At 35.1% G+C, this 20113-nt stretch overlaps 1 protein-coding gene across 4 annotated transcripts in view; it reads left to right on the forward strand.

Annotated features, from left to right (window-relative positions):
• LOC143918394 (leucine zipper putative tumor suppressor 2) overlaps nucleotides 1–20113 on the forward strand; it is a 242677-nt gene that overhangs the window by 162870 nt on the left and 59694 nt on the right. Inside the window, exon 1 of one of the 4 annotated variants that reach the window (XM_077440294.1) lies at nucleotides 18799–18971. The exons of 2 other annotated variants lie outside the window; for them this stretch is intronic. In XM_077440294.1, the coding sequence (XP_077296420.1) occupies nucleotides 18936–18971 (36 nt within the window). In that variant the 5' untranslated portion in view covers nucleotides 18799–18935. Of the gene's footprint in view, nucleotides 1–18798; nucleotides 18972–20113 lie in introns of those variants that run through there. One more of the 4 variants, XM_077440296.1, reaches the window with a different exon arrangement.

Below are 20113 nucleotides of genomic sequence, written 5' to 3' on the forward strand. Positions count from 1 at the left end.
TAAACAATTTAAGAAATTTGAACTCGTTAAGTCTCCGACAAGTTCCAAGTGAACTGCCTTACTGGAAAAACACACAAAGACACAAACGTAACCCTTAATTATCTTAGAATTCTTATTGCAACCACTCTTCACAGGAAAAGGTCCTGCGAAATCTATCCCCACATGACTGAAAGGAAAATTCGCAGTGGTACGTTCAAGCGGGAGTAATCCCATTAATCTATTGTGTGACAGTGGTTTATTTCTGAAACAAATGACACATGAACGCACCACTCCTTTGACAGTATTATGTCCGGCCAATGGCCAATAGGTCTGCCGCAATAACGACAGTAAGGCTTGAGTACCCAAGTGAATATATTTCAAGTGCGCATCTCGGACAATCATGTGTGTAAGTTTATGCTTATTTGACAAGATAATGGGTGACGTTGATAGAGTTGTTCCCAGAGGAAGTCTACTTCCAACACAAATTAAATTCTCGTGGAATAGAGGGGACAATTTAGCTAATTTACTGCTACTGGGAATTGGATGTCCCTTGCTCAGCAAACGATATTCCAATGGAAATGATTCCATTTGCGATAACCTTATCAAATTATTTAAAGCATCTTTTAATTCTAAAGCGGACGGTTCGTTATTTTCTTTAACGTTTAATTGTTTATTCCTTAGTGGCCGACGAACATATGATAAAACTCGAAGGAGTCTTGGAAGATGAGAATGTTTATCTATCCAATTATTTTCCCTCACAAGGGTAGCGTTAGTGACTACCCTTCTCTCTGGAAGATCTATTGTGATCTCAGGAGGTCTTCGAGGCCATCGTGATTCGTCTAATTTCAACCAACTAGGGCCGTCCCACCATAACGAATTATGATTTAATTCTGATGGTTGAGTCCCTCGAGAAATTAAATCTGCTGGATTGTCTGTAGAGGAGACATGGTACCACTCAATGGGTTGAGATATTGATTGGATTTCGGCCACTCGATTGGCGACGAAGGTGGTCCATTTACATGACTCTCCTCTAATCCAATGCAATGCGACGGTTGAATCCGTCCAATAATATTTTTCATTAATATGAATTGTTAATTGGTCTATTGTTGACTTCATTAACTTTGATAATAACATAGCGGAGCACAGCTCTAAACGCGGAATAGTTACAAAACTGAGCGGAGCGACTCTCGAACGAGAACACACAAGATGACATTTGGAATTTCCAAATTGATCAGTACATTTTACATAAATACAAGCACCATAAGCTTTCTCGGATGCGTCACAAAATCCGTGTGCCTGTATATTAATGACATTATTTAGTATTATCAATCTAGGAATTTTATAAAGTTTCATGACTGTGTTGGATAATTGACAATCTTTCCATTTTTTGAAGATTGTCTGAGGAATGAATTCATCCCAACCAATGGTTTGTTGCCAGACAGATTGCATTAATATCTTATAATTAATTAACAATGGAGATAATAGTCCTAATGGGTCGAAGATCTGACTAATTACTGATAAAAAGTTTCTTTTTGTTATATTGTCAGTCTCGACTTCGGTTTGAACCTTAAATACAAAAACGTCTTCCCGCGGTTTCCAAAATAAACCTAAAGTTTTGTGTGATTCGTTAGAGAAGTTAAAATCTGAACAATCGTCAGCTTTAACATCCGTGATTATATCGGAGTTGTTCGATGTCCATTTGCTTAAGGGCATACCGGCTGATAATAATATGGTTTCCAGTTGAACCTTTAATAATTTACCAGCTTCAATAGTATTAGTTCCCGTGAGCAAATCATCAACATAAAAATCACGTTCGATCACTTTACTAGCGATGGGATATTTGTTTCTATTCTCCTCTGCTAACTGATTTAGACATCTAGTAGCTAAAAATGGGGCTGAAGCAGTTCCGAATGTTACTGTATTAAGCTTGTAATGCTTGAATTTACTCTGGGGATCTGTTCGCCAAATGATTCGTTGTACATTTTTATTTTTCTCTGCTATTTGAATCTGTCGGTACATCTGCTTAATATCCGCAGTAATCACGTATTTATGGAGTCGAAAGTTGAGTAGTAAACTTAACAAATCTGATTGGACACTAGGTCCCACCATCAAAATATTATTTAGTGAGATATTAGACGTTGTCTTTGCGGACGCATCAAAAACTACACGATATTTAGTGGTAAGGCTAGACTCCTTAACCACGACGTGATGAGGTAAATAACAATGAACCTCATGTGCCTCCGGAGGTTCACACTCTGACATATGTCCTAAATTTATGTACTCTTCTAAAACTTTATTGTATTCCATTTTTAAATTATTATTGGCTAAAAAACGTCTTTCCAAAGTTTTGTGTCTTTTCTCCGCAATGTGCAATGAACTTCCTAATACTACCGGGGAATTTTTATATGGTAAAGCTACACAAAATCTACCGTTTTTATCTCGTGATGTGTGTGCTTGGAAATGTTCCTCACATCTTTTCTCCTCAAGAGATTGATGTTTTACCATAGGAACCTGGTCGATCATCCAAAAGTTTTGAATGTGACTGTCTAATTGACTTAAGCCTATGTGGCTCTTCCCTGGAGCATTATTTACTTCGGGATATGGACCAACTATTGTCCATCCGAATTCGGTATCCTTTAAGATAGGCATACCTTTTCCTAACTGGATGGTTCCTGCTTTCATAGCATGAACGCAAATCTCGGCGCCGAGCAATAAATCGATTGGCGTCGGTTTATTCCAAAGGGGATCTGATAACTTGATTCCCGCTGGTATTGAAATTAACTGTTGATCCAGTTTCACAGTTGGAATTTCGCCAGTAATTTCTGGTAATACCAAACACAACACTTTGGTTGAGTAATTAGTGGTTGAAGACCTTATGGTCACCTTGGTGATGTGACGAATGCTACTTTCTTGATTAGCGATACCTACAATTTTTTGAGAGATTTTCTCTAATTTGAAGTTATTCTTCTTAGCGAAAGATGTGGTAACATAGTTGACTTGTGAGCCGGAATCTAATAATGTGCGACCCTTAACGACCGTTCCATTGGACGTTATAATGTCTACTTGTACCGTCGGTAAAATTATCTCCCTTTGAGAGAAATGAGTAGAATGAGCATTAATTGACTTCCTTCCCGTATTATTGGAACTAAATGTATCGTCCTGATGCAACAAAGTGTGATGGTTTTGTTTGCACCTTAAGCAATTATAGTTAGACTTGCAATTTGTTATCTTATGCGATGAATTTAAACATTTAAAACACATGTTATTAGATTTAACGAATTCATTTCTTTCCATACTGGATTTTGCTTTGAATTTATCACATTTGCCTATGAAATGATTATTTCGACAGAATGCGCATGCGTTTACCTTACTTGATGGGTTTTTGTTCGCGACATGAGTTCTCATGATTCTTTGACGACTATGAGGGAATTCCTTCACCGTAGTTACAGATGCAGTAGATTGTAATACATTACATCTATTCTGCAAGAATGTCTCTAAACTTTCATATGGTGGCATTTCTCTGCTAACCAGCGATATTTCCCAGTCTCTTACTATATTAAAAGGTAATTTCCTTAGAACTAAACATGTTACCCATGGATCTAAAATTTCTCTCGCGTAACCCAACGATTCAATGTTTTTAATACACACTGTTACCTGATTCAATAGATTTCTCAATTCGATATGTGATTCTCTTGTGATTAATTTTAAGTCACAAAGTGAATTAATCCTAGTTTTGAGATTAAGTCTTGGTAAATTATATTGCTTGTCTAAAATACTCCAAGCTATTTCGTAATTGTCTGAGCTAATATCTAAACCTGATACAGCTGCCAAAGCGGGACCGATTAAGGATTGATGCAAATATTGCAATTTCGTGACATTCGAATATTCCGTTTTGTTTCCTATTATATTCTTAAAAGCTTGTTGAAACGATTGCCATTCAGATGGATCTCCCTGAAATGTGGGAATGGTTAACGTCGGTAACTTATCTCTAGCAAATTTAATTGTTGCTTGCTCTACCTTTAGTTTACTATCTTGAAAGGATTGGCAATCTAATGCTGCTTTAAGATTTTTAACTGTTATTGTAATTGCATCGTACTCTTCGTCTATTTTGGCCGCTTTCGGTATGTCTGTAAGGTTATCTAAATACTCGTAATGGAGTTTTCGGACATAATCGTATGCTTCTTTAATGGTTTGATACTGTCCTTCATCTAATTCGGAGGATTTATCTATTTTTCCTTTTAGTCTTTGTACCGCGCCTGAATACCTTAATTCTATTGACGTCATTATGACTTCTACTTTATTTTCCTTCGCTAATATTTCTATCGATTGAGTCTGACTTCGAGTCTGATGTATTCTAGAGCTTGACCTGTCTCTAATAGGTTCTACGTCCCTAGTTGGATTTCGACCTTTATGCGACTTGGAAGTCGAAGCTTCTATTTCCTCGTTTTCAGCACTTGACATTTGTTTCAGAAAGTTGCACTATTTCGTCTCATAAATACAGTTGTTCTCTACTATAGCTGTCAATTGAACTATTCGTAGAGATAAGGTAATAATATTCAATGATTAACCGTGAATCTTAATATTCTACTTTAACTATTATCACCAGAATCTATCCAACATATTTTGGAAGAAATTACAACCCTAAATTGGTGGGTGCTTGATTTAAACCACTTTGGGGCTACAAGTCTTGTGATTTATTTTAAATCACCACTGTTTCATCACACATTATGAAACAAAGAGATCTACCGATGTATGAATATGCCGGTATGTACTTGATTTAATCCACTTTGGGGCTACAAGTGTAATTCCACATTTATCGTGGAAGGGGGGGGGGGGAGGGTGTTTCTACACACATTAAGAAACAAAGATCTACCGATATGCATATACCGGTATGTACTTGGTTTAAGCCACTTTGGGGCTACAAGTATAATTCCACATTTATCGTGGAAGGGGGGGGGGGGAGGAGGGTGTTTCTACACACATTAAGAAACAAAGATCTACCGATATGAATATACCGGTATGTACTTGGTTTAAGCCGCTTTGGGGCTACAAGTATAATTCCACATTTATCGTGGAAGGGGGGGGGGGAGGGTGTTTCTACACACATTAAGAAACAAAGATCTACCGATATGAATATACCGGTATGTACTTGATTTAATCCACTTTGGGGCTACAAGTATAATTCTCCACGTGCTTTGCTAATTTTACACTACATCTGATTTTACACTTTTAATACGAAATTCGATGCGACCGATGAAACATTCCTTCGTAGCGCGATATTATTTTATACAATCGCGTTAATTAATTGTTATACTTTAAAACATATTTTAAAACTGACCTACCCACATGATTGCCTTTTGAACAGATTGCCTGAGATTGAATACATTCACTTACTTGAATATCCTTTACGATGTTTATGTGATCGTTCCGATAATTTTGGATTACCTCTGTGTCCCATGCGTCTTTGTAGGTTATGTTTTTATTTATATATTTTCTGCGTCAATCACGCGGTCATGTACCTCTGTACATCAATTAATATATTGCTGAAATAGAAGCAAACATGTTATTAGTATTGGAAAGGTATGGATAGTAACAAAGGAACGATACCGATTTCTTAATTGACATCCATTTTTTCTCGACCACGTTTTTTCCTATTGGTTTGTCCGTTTGGTGTTGTGGCCTAGGTTACTGGTGTCCGGTTCGAAGTGACCATCATGGAAAAGACTTCGATAATGGTTTGATGTAGTTTATTGAAATGTAAAATTTGCACGTGGTGGGCCAGCGGAGCGTACGGAACACAAGCTGTCCGTACGCCGTCTACTCGGTGACTCTCTGTCGACCGTCGCGTATTTCCGCTTGGGCCGACACTAATGCCAACTCGTCAATAATGCCAATCGACAATCAGTTAATAAGACTGTTTGCCACACGTCATTACAAAAGTCGGAACAGTAGTCATTTCGAGGTCGTTGTTAACCCTTGACTTAATTTATTAAATAAATCCGCTAGCTACTGTGCTGGACGCCAAGCGTCCAATTAAATATGTGTGTTTTACGTTAAAATAATGCAAAATCTGAGAGGTTAATTACTGTAATTAGCTATAAAAATCATTTTATCGTGTATTAAACGTTGAATAATATGAAGTAAGTGCAAGAAATGTCATTCCAAGGCGGATATCATTCTCACACTGACCGTTGAGCGTGGCGCGTACTGAGTTCCCCATTTTTATCGCATCTGTGAGGCATGTGAACAAAGCGCTTCCCGGGAAAATAATTATTTCCTTTGAAGTTGATCAATGTTTTTATTTCGTAATGACATAATTCAAATCATAGAGGTTTTAATGAAGAATACATTAAATATAAAGATCCTGCATGTCACTCCTTGGTCACTCGCTATCCATCACAGTTCGGTAAGTGTTGAGTTAAACTGTAAACAGGATTATCATTTTACATAATCGTCTCTTTGAACGAATAAAGAGAAGAGGGAATGTGATGGATGTGCAATATTCCTATGGCTTTTAGAAAATTGTTGAGATTGCTACTTTGTATATTAAACCGAAACATCGTCTTTAGAACAATGATACAGTGAACTCTGGCATGTCAACTACATAGTATTGTGTTTACAGATAAGGCTCGGAACTGCTTTTTTTCGTAGTCGATTATTTTATCTTTCTACAGCTACATTTGTAAGGATTGGTTGCCAAATCACAACCATTGTAACACTCCAAAACTGAATTATAATATCTCATTGGTTAAGAACGAAATTGAAATCACCCTACATAACATTGTTAAGCTTCACTTTCAACAGCCGATTTCTCAACGCACGTTACCCAAGCGTGTCCAAATTGAGACGAAGATGAAAACAGAAGATTTCCGAACTTCGCATCCGCATATTAATAAACAATTAATTAACTAATTACCATCAACCATACGTTTCAAAATCATCCTATAATCCCACAGACTTTTTTTGTTCGTTTAAATTATTTTCTTTATTATTATTTATCGTATACGATTTGCATACTTTATGAAACGTTATCTCGCATCTTCCATAACGATATGGAAATCACTTTTGCGTCGGTGTACTGCTCGTTTTTTTGGTATTTTTGGCCGTTTTTTTCACGAACGTCTTATTTTTATGCGATTATTCGTCAAATCCGCATTTTATTGAACCATCAAGTTGACTTTGCGTAAGTTTACTTTTAGCCGTTAACTTAGCCATAACAGTGCGAAGGTCTTGTGTGAAAATTCACCGTCCATATTTCAATTCTAAATATGTAGGCTCCATAGATATTGATTCATATCTATGTGTAAGCATTTTAGGTATTGTATTGTCATATGTCAATATTTTGGTGCTTCATATCGCATCTCGTCAGGATCAAATCGCTCAATATCAGGAGCACATTTCAGACGGTTCAGACACCCCACTTCCCCGCGTCTCCTTGACACGATCGGTCGTCACGCCACATCCCTATGCATAAACAATACTCCTGGTATTCTAAAATTTGTTTTTTTGAAATATCCATACTTATCGATGCACTCGTACATACCCACAAACATACATCGCGCCCGTTTATATACATATATTATTACTAGTGTTATGCCCGATGAAATATCATCGCATGCGTTATGGCATATTAAGTTATTAAATAAAAAAAATATCCGCACGTGGTCGTATTTTTTTCAAATACCTTTTAAATATATTTAATATTTATATTTAATATGAAAAAAAAGGTAAAAACTACCTACCTACCTTTATATACATAAACAATATAAAACTCCAATAGAAAAGTTAATAACTTAATTAAATAAATTTACAATAGATGGCGCTAAATGCTCAAAGCCTTAACGCCGTCTATTATCCTAGAGGAAACATTGGTAGCAAACAGTATATATATGGAAGTTTTTTTATTTCGATATTATGTACATATATTCGTACATTTTGTTGGCAGTGGTTTAGCTGTGACGTACATATGTATGTCGAATCAAAACAACTATTATAGTACGGCGAGCGTTATCTCAGATAGACAGAAACACAGAATACCCACACACGATAACTTCCAAGTTGTCCGGAGAACATTTCGCGTGACCGTGCTGGATCCGTAACGCATAAGGGCGGAATCACACAGCGGTGAATGTGGCACGTGGTTTTTATAGATAGTTTGAAACATATAGAAAAAATGTGACGTTCATGGCACGCATGCATTGCATGTCACAAAACGACACTTTCTTCCTATGTCGTTGTAATTGTATGGTAGTATTTATCCTTACTTGAAAGTGATCTATACTAAAACGACCCTTTGGACCATTTTAGGTAAAATTGTATCCTTACTCGACAGTGATCGATAACGATGTGGGATACACCATTATCGATCACTGGTCCAAAGGGTCGTTTAGGTATAGATCACTGTCAAGCGTGGATAAATACCACCATACAATTTGAACGACATATTTAGGTCGAAATTGTCGTTTTGAGACATGCCATACATGCGTGCCATGAATGTCACATTTTTTTCTATATTATTTATTTATTTATTTATTTTAAACAGACCATTGTGGCATAACAGGAATTCCTAAAGCGCCAAATGGTCAAAAAATATAACACAAAAAAGAAAAAAAAGAAAATAACAATTAAACATAAACATAAATACATCCATACATACATAAAAAATAGCATTTAATAATAACAGATAAAGTAAAAATATCAAATAAAATATAGCATAAGGAATGCCTTGCACCTACAGCCAGTTTCAATAAATATGTAAGAAACAACTACAAATACAAAACATCCCTGTAGGCCCAAATGGAAGAGAGTTAATCAAAATTTCACTCATAAATCACAATCAATCATGAAAACAATGATGAGCGCAGACTACCAGATAAATGGGTTAGAGTAATTTCCGACAATTTACGCTCACTAAGGTGGAAAATATCACATTCAGTCTCGGCAGCAACGATTTCATTAAGAAGTCGGATAGCTCTTGGAATAGGAGCCATTCGAAAAAGGACTGTGCGGGCAGGAGGTACAGCCAACAAATGATGATGTCTACCACGCACATAGTGATTAGGGACATAAAGTCCCAACTGCTCCAGCAACAACGGGCATGACGTATTACCACGTAAGAGCAGGAGAACGAAACGAATTAATGAGAAGTTTCTCCGAAGTTCAAGGGAATTATACCCAAGCATGCCCAAAAGGAAAGGAGTGGGGTAGAGATATGGGTAATACCCATATTCTTTCCTATATAGGAAACGAAGAAATGCTTTTTGCACTTTCTCAATCATCAGAGAGTAATTTGCTTCATGCGGATTCCACACAATCGCATTATACTCTAGCTTACTTCTCACAAGCGAATTGAAAAGCAAGCGAGAAGACAAAGGATTGGAGAATAATCTTGCATATATATTTAAAACTATCTAAAAAAACCACGTGCCACATTCACCGCTGTGTGATTTCGCCCTAAAAGTTAACACTTCAAACGTTTTCAGCAAAAGCGAGCGCCACATAACGCACTTACACATTTACTGAAATTGAGAAGCAAAGCACTCAAAATGTACTCAATCGTAAATCGACGAGTATATAGTAATTCAACATCAAGCCGGTTGATATGGGACACTGATGCAACAAGTGCAAACCGCCCATACGCGAAAGCGGACACCACCGGTCGTGCAAAAAATGACCTCAAAGTGACTTAACTGTTTAATTTTTTGCCGGCGCATAGTGTTTCGGACATGTCTTACATTCGGCCATCTCCTCGGATAGGTAGCCATCTCTGGCTCTCTATGTGGCAGGCCACGGTGTGACGAGAGCTGGTTTCCCATCGTCTCGGTTTCCTATTCGCGAACGCTGAGATGATGCTGCTGCTGCTGCCCGGTGACCTTGAACCTTTAGCGGTGTTTTCCCACAAGATTATTATACCAGATGGGCGTGCCTGCGGTTACATTATCCGGTACTTCTCTCTCTCTCTCTCTCTGCTCTCTAGGAGTATGTATCTATGCATTTACATGCACGAGTATGCTCGAGCTTCGCTCTTGCACGCTCTTCAAACACCTCGACTGACCCGCGTGTGCGCTTTAAAATTGAAAATTATTAAATACACTCTTAAAAAATCTTCTAGGAAATTTGAATCGACCGTTCGCAAGGTTGTATCGATGAAAAGCCATCATTAGAAAGGCGATCCACGGATCAGGACGGTCAGACGGGTCAACTGCTTTCAATTTTTTTTCCAATTTGCATTCAGCTATCTGTCCTCCTTGGGACATTCTGCGCATTTCTTCTTCCTTATTCCCTAGCTTGTGGGTGAAATGCCCATTAGCAATTCACTCTCTGTTAAGTTTCAAGGGATCACCTCTCTCGAGTCTTTTTATTGGCTCGTTATCTATGTCTATTATTATTGTCCCTAATAATTATGTGCGTGGTAGACATCATCATTTGATGGTTGTACCTGCTGCTCGCACACTTCTTTTTCGAATGGCTCCTATTCCAAGAGCTATTCGACTTCTCAATGAAATCGTTGCTGCTGTCCCTGAATGTGATATTTTCCACCTTGGGGAGCGTAGATTATCGGATATTATTTTAACATATTTATCTAGTAACCTGCGCTCATCATTAATTTCTTAATTTGAATGTGATGAATGAGTGGAATCTTAATCTACTCTCTTCCATTTGGGCCTCGCTGTGATTTTATTTTTATTTATATTTTGTTTTATTTTATTTTACTTTTTCTTTCTCCTTTGTATATTTTTTATGTACTATTTTAATTTTGTTCAGTGTAAACAAAGAATGGGATTTATGGATTTTATTTTTAATTTTTACACTTTTGTTATTTTTTTTCTCTCTGAATGATGTATTATTTTCCTTTTGTTACTTTTTTTTTATTATTTTATTTTACCATGTTTTCTGCTTTTGCTTTTTTCCTTTATTTACAGTTTACTTGTTTTTATATCATGTTTTTATATCTTTTTCAAATGTAGGCCATTGTGGCGCATTAGGTTCTTCCTGAAATGCCACAATGGTCCAAAACTATTAAATAAATAAATAAATAAATCTAATAACTTCCTGGCCAGACTGTTTGGGTGGTTCCTAAGCATAGATATATAATACACATATGTAGATCCGCCCTCACGCTTTATACTAGTCTCCCTTTTGGCGCATGCAAAATACAAGGCGCATGCACAGTTTCTCTCAGTAGGTAGGTAGGTACCGCTGCGTCGTAGGTTTTTTTTCCCCAACTTCCCCGCTAGTTAAACCCCCGCACCCCTCAGTTAGTGAAGACAAGATCTCCGACCAAAATCACACGTCAGGGCCCATCTAGTGTATTATACATCAATGTTCCTAAGCCTTTCTTTATGTTTTGAACCCGCAGAGCTTGACTCTTCGATGACCGTTGCCACTATAATTCTTAAAGGTTAATAAGGGTTTTGTTCTGGAACCTTTAGATTATTTCCACGTTTGTTTTGCTCGCTGACCCCCATAGCTGTATCTCATACATTCATATTGGTTTGAGGATGGCCTTATAAACTAAGAGTTTGTTCTCCGTGTTCAGTTTTGAACTCCTTCCAATTAGCCAGTAATGCTTCCTTAGCTTGAAGTTTAGTTGCTTTCTTTTTGTCCAGATTTGCTTCCTCAGAATCAACCTGCGGTCCAGGTATCTTGCCTCCTCTGCCTGTGGGATCACTGCGTTGTTCAGCTTTATTGGAGGACAAGTCTTCCTCCTCATTGTGAAAGTTACATGGACAGACTTTTGTTTGTTTGCCCGCACTCTCTCATATTTTTATGTAGGATTTAATTTGCGGGCCCAGAGGAGTGATTGTATAATATAATGATTACGTCGACATGTTGGGTCGAGTGTATGACAGTTCGTTTCGGAGTAATATGGTGTAATTTTATTTTATTTTACTTCAATCGAACATGTACACTCGCCTTTACAAAGCGACGAGTGTACTAATAGAGATACAATACAATAATATAATTAATCCGTCCGTCAACCATTAATTTTTTTCAAGCGCTCTCTCATTGATTTGGTTATAACGAATATAATGGATCTGCGGTGTGAGGTGAAAGATGTACCGAAAATAGGAGACCATTCTATTGTCAACATGTTTTTGGGACAGCGGTTTAGTAACGGAGGACTTAAAAATATGCAGGTGACTGAAAGAGAAAACATTGATTATCAATTGATGAATGAATTGTTAAAGGAGTGTGTATGGGGAAAGGATGGTGATAGTGTGAATGAAATGTGGGAGATAATGTATCGTAATATAACATATTCTAAAAGTAAATGCGTAAAAACCACAAGAATCATGCATAAGCATAAGCTGAAACCTTGGTTTACCAAGGAAGTAAAGGAAAGCTTAGTTGATAAGAATGTTAGTTATAAAAGATATAAAATTATTAAGGCTATGGATGGAATCCAATTAGAAAAGGCTTGGTTAGAGTATAAAAGAAAGAGGAATAAATGTGTGAATGTTTTACGTAATGCGAAGAGGGATTGGCATGAAAGAAATATTGATGGTGCAAAAAAAGATCCCACAAAAATGTGGCGAATAATTAAAACTTTGATTTCCGGGGGAAAAAATGTTTCTTTGAATGAATTAGAAGTCGAGGGAGTAGTATATAATGATAAAGAGGATATGGTTGAAAGATTAAATGAGTTTTACATCAATAGTGTGAATGATATAGTTAATTCAATACAAACAAGGCATAATAGTGTGAATGATGATATTAACTTGGGTTTAAATAAGTTTGAAAGGTTTAAATTAGTGGAAATGGAGGGATTAAATGGTGTATTGAAGGGCATGAAATCAGTTTCTAGTATGGATGGATTGACTCTAGATATTTTAATCAACACTTGGGATATGGTTGGACCTCAGTTACTGAAATTAATAAATGAATCGTTAGAAGTGGGATCCGTCCCGGATGCATGGAAGGTGTCTACTATTGTACCGGTACCAAAGGTTACGGGCACACATAAAGCCAGTGAAATGAGGCCCATCAATATGTTACCGATTGTTGAGAAGATGCTGGAGGAAATCGTTATGATTCAATTGAAAGAGTTCATTAGTATAAATGATTGTTTGGTTGTGGAACAGTCTGGATTTAGAGTGAAACATTCAACAGAAACCGCTATCCAATTGGTGGTTTCTGATTGGATGGAGACGATGGATGAATCTAGCATGGTTGTTGGAGCAGTTTTTCTAGATTTTAAGCGAGCGTTCGAGACAGTAGATAGGAATATTTTATTACAAAAATTATATAAGTTAGGAATAAATGGTATAGTATTAAAGTGGCTTCAATCATACTTAAATAATAGAAGGCAAAGAGTAAAAATTGATAAGGTGTTATCCTCTGAATATGTAACACCTCATGGAGTGCCGCAAGGGTCCAAATTGGGACCCTTATTATTTATATTATATATAAACGATATTGTTAAGGTAATTAAGATGTGTAAAATACATTTGTTTGCAGATGATACATTGATATATATAATTGGAAAGAATGTTGATGTAATGTCTGAGATTTTAAATATAGAATTAAATTATGTGAATGACTGGTTGTGTGAAAATAAATTAAAGTTGAATGTGAATAAAACAAAAATGATGTGGTTGAATGGTAAAAATAAAAATATATTGAATGAAATTAGAATTAATGATAAGTTAATTGAAAAAGTTGAAAATATAAAATACTTAGGTGTATACATAGATTCAGGACTAAATTTTAAAATGCACGCTGACTATATAATAAAAAAAATGGCTAGAAAAGTTGGTGTATTATGTAGATTAAGAAATATTTTAAGTAAAAAAAGTAAAATTTTAGTGTTTAATTCAATTGTCTTGCCACATGTGGTTTATTGTGCCACTGTGCTTAATTTGTTTAGTGGCCAAGATTTAGAAAAAATGCAAAAAATACAGAATAAAGCTATGAGAGCTATTTTGAATGTGAGTAGATTTAAGAGTATTGGAAGTATGTTAGATGAATTAGGATGGATGAGTATTAGAATTAGTCTAAATATTAGTACATTGTCTTTTGTTTATAAGTTAGATCATAAGTTATTACCTAAGTATTTTGATGATTATATAATAAGGAATAGAGATAAACATAGTTTTTATACTAGAAATAAGGACAAACTAGTTGTAAGTAGAGTAAGAAAGAATAAGACGGCTGGGGGTGTTTTTCACAGGGGTGTGCTCATGTATAATGCCCTCCCTGAGTGCGTCAGGTCTGCTAAAAACATGGATGCATTCCTGCGAGGTGCGAAGAGACACCTCTGTGAGGGACAGTACATATAAGTTAATTATAAATTTTAGAGTTAAGTATAATAATTAAGATGTATTTTTTTTTAAATTAGCTTGATAGCTAAAATATATATAAATAAATAAAAATAAATACAATCAATCACCTATGTATGTATGTATGTACATAACGAGCTCACTATTTGGTAAAACCATTATTTAGAAAAATGCATGAAATATTAATTGAATCGGTCAATCATAGTTATATATAGCAAAAATTGGCTCTTCTCATGGGACAAGTGCAAGACATCAGTGCAAGTCCTTTAAACCAATATCTGATTTATCACAGGCATAGGAATATGAAATTCAAACCATCGAAACCTCATCTGTCAGTTTATAAATTAAATAATAATATTATATAGACTATACATATGTACATACAAACACCTGTATAAATTTATCCCAAATGCAACTGGGCACTTTCGCTAGTATTTTCTCTTAATCGTATTTTTACTTTCATCAACGGATATCTATTTCATCATATAATGTTATAAACCGTACGAAAGCGCAATTGAAATATAGCTTTACTTGATTAACGGATATTGGCTTTTTCGCAGACGGGAAAACACATAACATCCGGTTGAGAAATTTCCCGGGAACAACATAATTTCCACATCAAATCAAAGAGAGAATATTTTTTAACTTTTACTTTATTTTATTATTTTTTTCATTCGAATCATTCGATGACGTTCAAACACAGATCAGAAATTTGATACGCCTTAAGTAGCATATCTGTATTTTTTTTATTTAAATCTTATACACTAACCTAATACAAATACGTACACCATAATAATATTGGCATACTTTTGATATAATTGATGGCCACATACTAATTATATTAATAAAAAAACATACACGCTATTTATAAATTTTCGCTTTTCATTTCAAATGTATGAATATACAAGATACAAAATACATATACAAGATACCTTAATACATACTTACATGTGTCTAAATTTTTTTACACGATAATTAAAGTGCAATAAAGTACACACACACACACACACACACACGCATATAGTAGACTAACATTTAATTCAACAATCGTGCAATTTCACCTTGTATTAGATTTTACGACGCACGCGTTTTACTTTTTTTTTATTATTTTTTTACGTGTTGAAATTTTACAAACGCAGCAATAAAACGTCCAAAATACAAAATTTAATATGCGGCTATTTGACGTTTATATTTTAATTTATCTCTACGCCGATTCGAGCAGACGACAAATTAAACAAACTGCGTGTATAAATTCACATTGACGACGTTGTAAAAATCAACAGTGCTGTCGTTTAACAATTAAAATATATGTATATTTTCCTCGCACATGTGGTTTAGGTATAGTTTGACCGATTTAATTGGTCGATGTCTACTTTGGCATAATCCTGATGGGTGAACTTTTGACCACACACACACACCGTGGAATGAATAATTAGGTTCATATTCGGTTACCTAGCGGTAGATCGTCTTTTTGTAAGACGTTTTACCGTTTTTATTTTGTAAGTTGACCGAAAAATAGACAGTTTTTAGTATTGTTATAATTAATCGTTCATCTGTCGATGTGCTCTTTATGAAATATATTGCGAAAGATCAGTTGCTTTTGGTTCTGCGATTGGAAATGTATCAAAATTTATTTATACTGCCGTCTTCTACTTTTTCGATATAAGTCATCTTCCCTTATTATATAAGGTAAAAATAGTTTTGGATATGATGTATTCTTTCAAGAATATATGTACACTAGTGTTGTACCCGATGACATATCATTGCATGAGTGTTAGCATATTAAGTTATTAAATAAAAACAAATTTAAAAAATATGTCGTTGGTTATATGTTCGATCGAATTTTCGCGGTCGAATTTTTTTCAAATACTTTTTAAAAATATTTTATCTAATTTTTTAATATGAAAAAAAAGGTAAAAAATGCCTACATATTTTATTTATTTTTATTTTATTTATTGAAAAATCAACAGACAACAAGATGTATACATGCATAAAAACAAAGAGTAAATATATAATATATATATATATATATATATATATATATATAACATCCGAATCCAATTACAGATTATTATCGGTGCTTTATATAAACAATATAAAACACGAACGGAAAAATTGGAATAAAATCATCTTTCCTGTTGTCACAAATATTCTGTATTTATTGTATGTACAATTTGTAAAAATTATGTACAAATCTAAAATCCATAGATGTCTCAATGGATTAATTCTGTAATTAATTCATTCATTCATTGTTATTTCGTGTCCTTCAACTTCTGGAAACAGTGATTTATGTAATAACAAAATTCTGCATTGTTTTTAATTAATTGTCTAGGAAGGCGCATTGGGGTCTTCTTGTCAAGCCTTCCCGGTATATATCTATGTAAAAATAAAATAATATAAAATATGTAAATATGTCGAATCGGAACGTCGGAACAACAGAAAAAACGTCAGCACTCAAAGGGTTAACTACTGGACTGTGCCTGATTTTGCTTTCAGACTCCAAGTATCCAATTTATCATTAAATAATATTAGTCATAGATTTGGCTGTTTTAATTTGTTTAATTACATGGTTTAAAGTTAGACTAGTAATTGTTATGAAGTATTGGCCGAATTTATTTTTTTCAAATAATCATATAGTTTTCTATGCATCAATTTTGATACCCGATACCGTGATATCTAATACTTAATCTTGATACCTGTTTAGCTATACTTCCGTTTGCTACCTGATTTTGCTTTCAGACTCCAGGTATCCAAGTTAATATTAAATAATATGAGCCATAGACATTTTTATGCTGCTTTATTTTGTTACATACAATCATATGACCAGATAGTTTAAAGTTGTTGATAGTTTAAAGTTGCAATGAAAGGCTTATTTGTCTGAAATAATCATAAAGTCTTCTATAGTATGGATCACTTTTTTACACAAGGCTTTTATTATAACTGATTCCTTTATATCCATTATCTGATTTGATACCTGTTTAAGGTGTGTTTTAGGCATTTGGCTATACTTCCCTTTGCTACTTGACTTTGCTTTTAGACTTCAAGTAATACAATTTATCATAATATGAGTCATCGCCTGGACTTTGACTTTTATTTTATATATTTCCATGATGCCATTACGGATGATTAAATTATTAAATGATTAAAGTTGTGCATATATACATACATTTAAATCTTATACATTTGAAATCATATTCAAATGATGGTGACGAATAGTAAGTAGGATTTTTTTAGTCAATTTTTGATGAGGAACCGTTTCAACAGTGACATCAGATAAATTGGCAAACTCTGATGGAAAACGATCGACTTGGAGTAATAAATATCCAAGTCACTTATAATCGTATTGGTTCAAATAGGTCAAAGGTTAACTAGCATTTGCAATAGCAATTGCAATGTAGTACTGCCTTAACTGATGTTATCCACTTAAGATAAAACGTATATTTCTGAATAAAAAGAAAACGAGATAATGATTTTCGAAAGGCGATTACGGATATTCAGCATGTTTGGAAAGATATAAAATAGACAATGACGTAAGTATCGCCCCCACATTTTGTCAATTTTGACGAAACATAAAAATCGGAAGACAAAGATCGAAAATCGAAAGATCTTAAGTCGAAAGATCAAAAAAAATGGTGCATGGTAGACGGTACATACTCACTTAATTTGCGCGAGCAGGATACAACAGGAACAAGAGGAACATGCTTTTCCTCCCGTATTCTGCGCGCGCACATTAATACGGGAGGAAAAGTCTGTTCCTCTTGTTCCTGTTGTATCCTGCTCGCGTAAATTAAGTGAGTATGTACCGTTTACCATGCACCATTTTTTTTTTGATCTTTCGACTAAGATCTTTCGATTTTCGATCTTTGCCTTCCGATATTTATGTTTTCTGTAGTTTAACATTCTGTCTCGTCACGTAGACCCGTAAAAATATAGCTTTTGTAGCAATATTGGAAAAAATGGGATCATTTAAAAAAAAGTATTTGCTAAGAATCCTATGGGCTCTCGCTCTAATCTCCACGCATACCAATCGAGAAATATCAAGAATTGGCTCACTTTTGCAACAGTACAAAAGCATGAATGGGAAAGACACTGTCGTCCATCATCAAGTGTGATGCACCATTTTTTTTTATCTTTCGACTAAGATCTTTCGATTTTCGATCTTTGCCTTCCGATATTTGCGTTTTCTGTCGTTTAACATTCTGTCTCGTCACGTAACCCCTAAATCCTGTATGATTTATCTAAATCTAAAGATACGATGAGTCAAATCGTCGTCTAATAATATGTACTCTGAAAAATAAAGTAAAACTAGTTGAACCAAAAAAACGCCAAATTTTCAGTGATCTGATACCTATGTATATTATACCTATATTATATATACATATGTATGATGCGTCCAGTTAGATACGGCCCTGGACTAATGCGGGTCTATTTATGAATGAAAATCGATCAAAGTCGACAGACAGGAAGCTGGAGATCCCGTCGAGATGACTTCCTGTGTCGCGTGCCCGTCCAGTTTCCTCTCGCATACGATTGACACAGTGTTTGTTGTTGGGTCACGCGCCGCCCCTGGCTCGCCAGTGCCTCAGCAGCGGTCGCACGAGGCGGTCGCGTTTCACTTCTAACCAAACACTCAATACTTTGTTACACTGACGAGGTACCAATTCTGGCACGTGAATGGTGCTCGAGGCGAATCACACGTCAGCTGATGCGGTAAGCTGATTTATTATTTTATCATTTTTACCCTACATATAATATATACATATGAACATACGTACGTGTAGATAGATACGTATACGAATATGATCGGATGAAATCGCACAACACGAACTTGGAAATCGCTCATATGGAAAAATGCACACTGTATAAATACTTATAGTAGTGAACTGATTTTACTTTATCTACATATTATGTACGCAGTAACAATAGATGAAGTTTTGTGATCATGCGAAAATTTCAACTCGAGATTTTGACTGATTCCAACTCTGAATCGATCACTGTTGAATTTGTCTATCTACAAATCACTTAAAATAGCCGTTTTTATTAAGACATTTAAGATAAACTAGACTACAGGCCACCAGGGTCTGTAATGCGTTTATTCTGCTTTTCCGAGTTTCAAAGACCAAAGCCCGGGATGAGCTGCTTCAGGTCATAAATATTCATTTGAGATGGATTACGGAAAAGGTAGTGATCTCCTTCTGAAGATGCAGTCAACTTTAATCAGTGATGTCATCTAAAGGGTTTCCAAAAGTTTCCGGAAAACTTTGCTCATTTTTTTTTTACTTAGCATCAAAATGTGGGATCTGTATCTTGAATCTCCAAATCACTTAAAATGGCCGTTTTTATTGAGTTCTAAAGACCATACATTTAAGATAAACTAGACTACAAATCTTATATATTATATTTTATTTATCATTCATGTAATTAAAACCCTTCACGTTCAAGTATAGGAAATGATTATAAAATTTAATATGAAAGTACGTTCTACATTTCTACATACATACATATATGGTCTTTCAGTTTCGTATGTTCTTACATATACAATTCGAAGTATCAATAAATAAAATATTGTAAAAAAACGTGTATGCTATTATGTGTTTTGTATTTTTTTGTGTTTCGGTATGTTCGGTCGTGTGTATAATTCGATACTTCCGGTTCTAGTTCCGGTTTGGCAGCCGATCTAGTTCGCGTATTGCATCAAGTTGATTTGGATTTATTGTTGGTTGTGTATTATTTTTATTGTTTTATATATGAATGGTTGAACAATGTCATTGAGCTTGCTTTGTATTATATTATTCGTACGTGACATATTGTTGCGTTATGTGTTGATTTAATCTCATTTTCGATAAAACTGC

This window comes from Arctopsyche grandis, chromosome 10, assembly GCF_051622035.1.
Source record: "Arctopsyche grandis isolate Sample6627 chromosome 10, ASM5162203v2, whole genome shotgun sequence".
NCBI classification, from domain to species: Eukaryota; Metazoa; Arthropoda; class Insecta; order Trichoptera; family Hydropsychidae; genus Arctopsyche; species Arctopsyche grandis.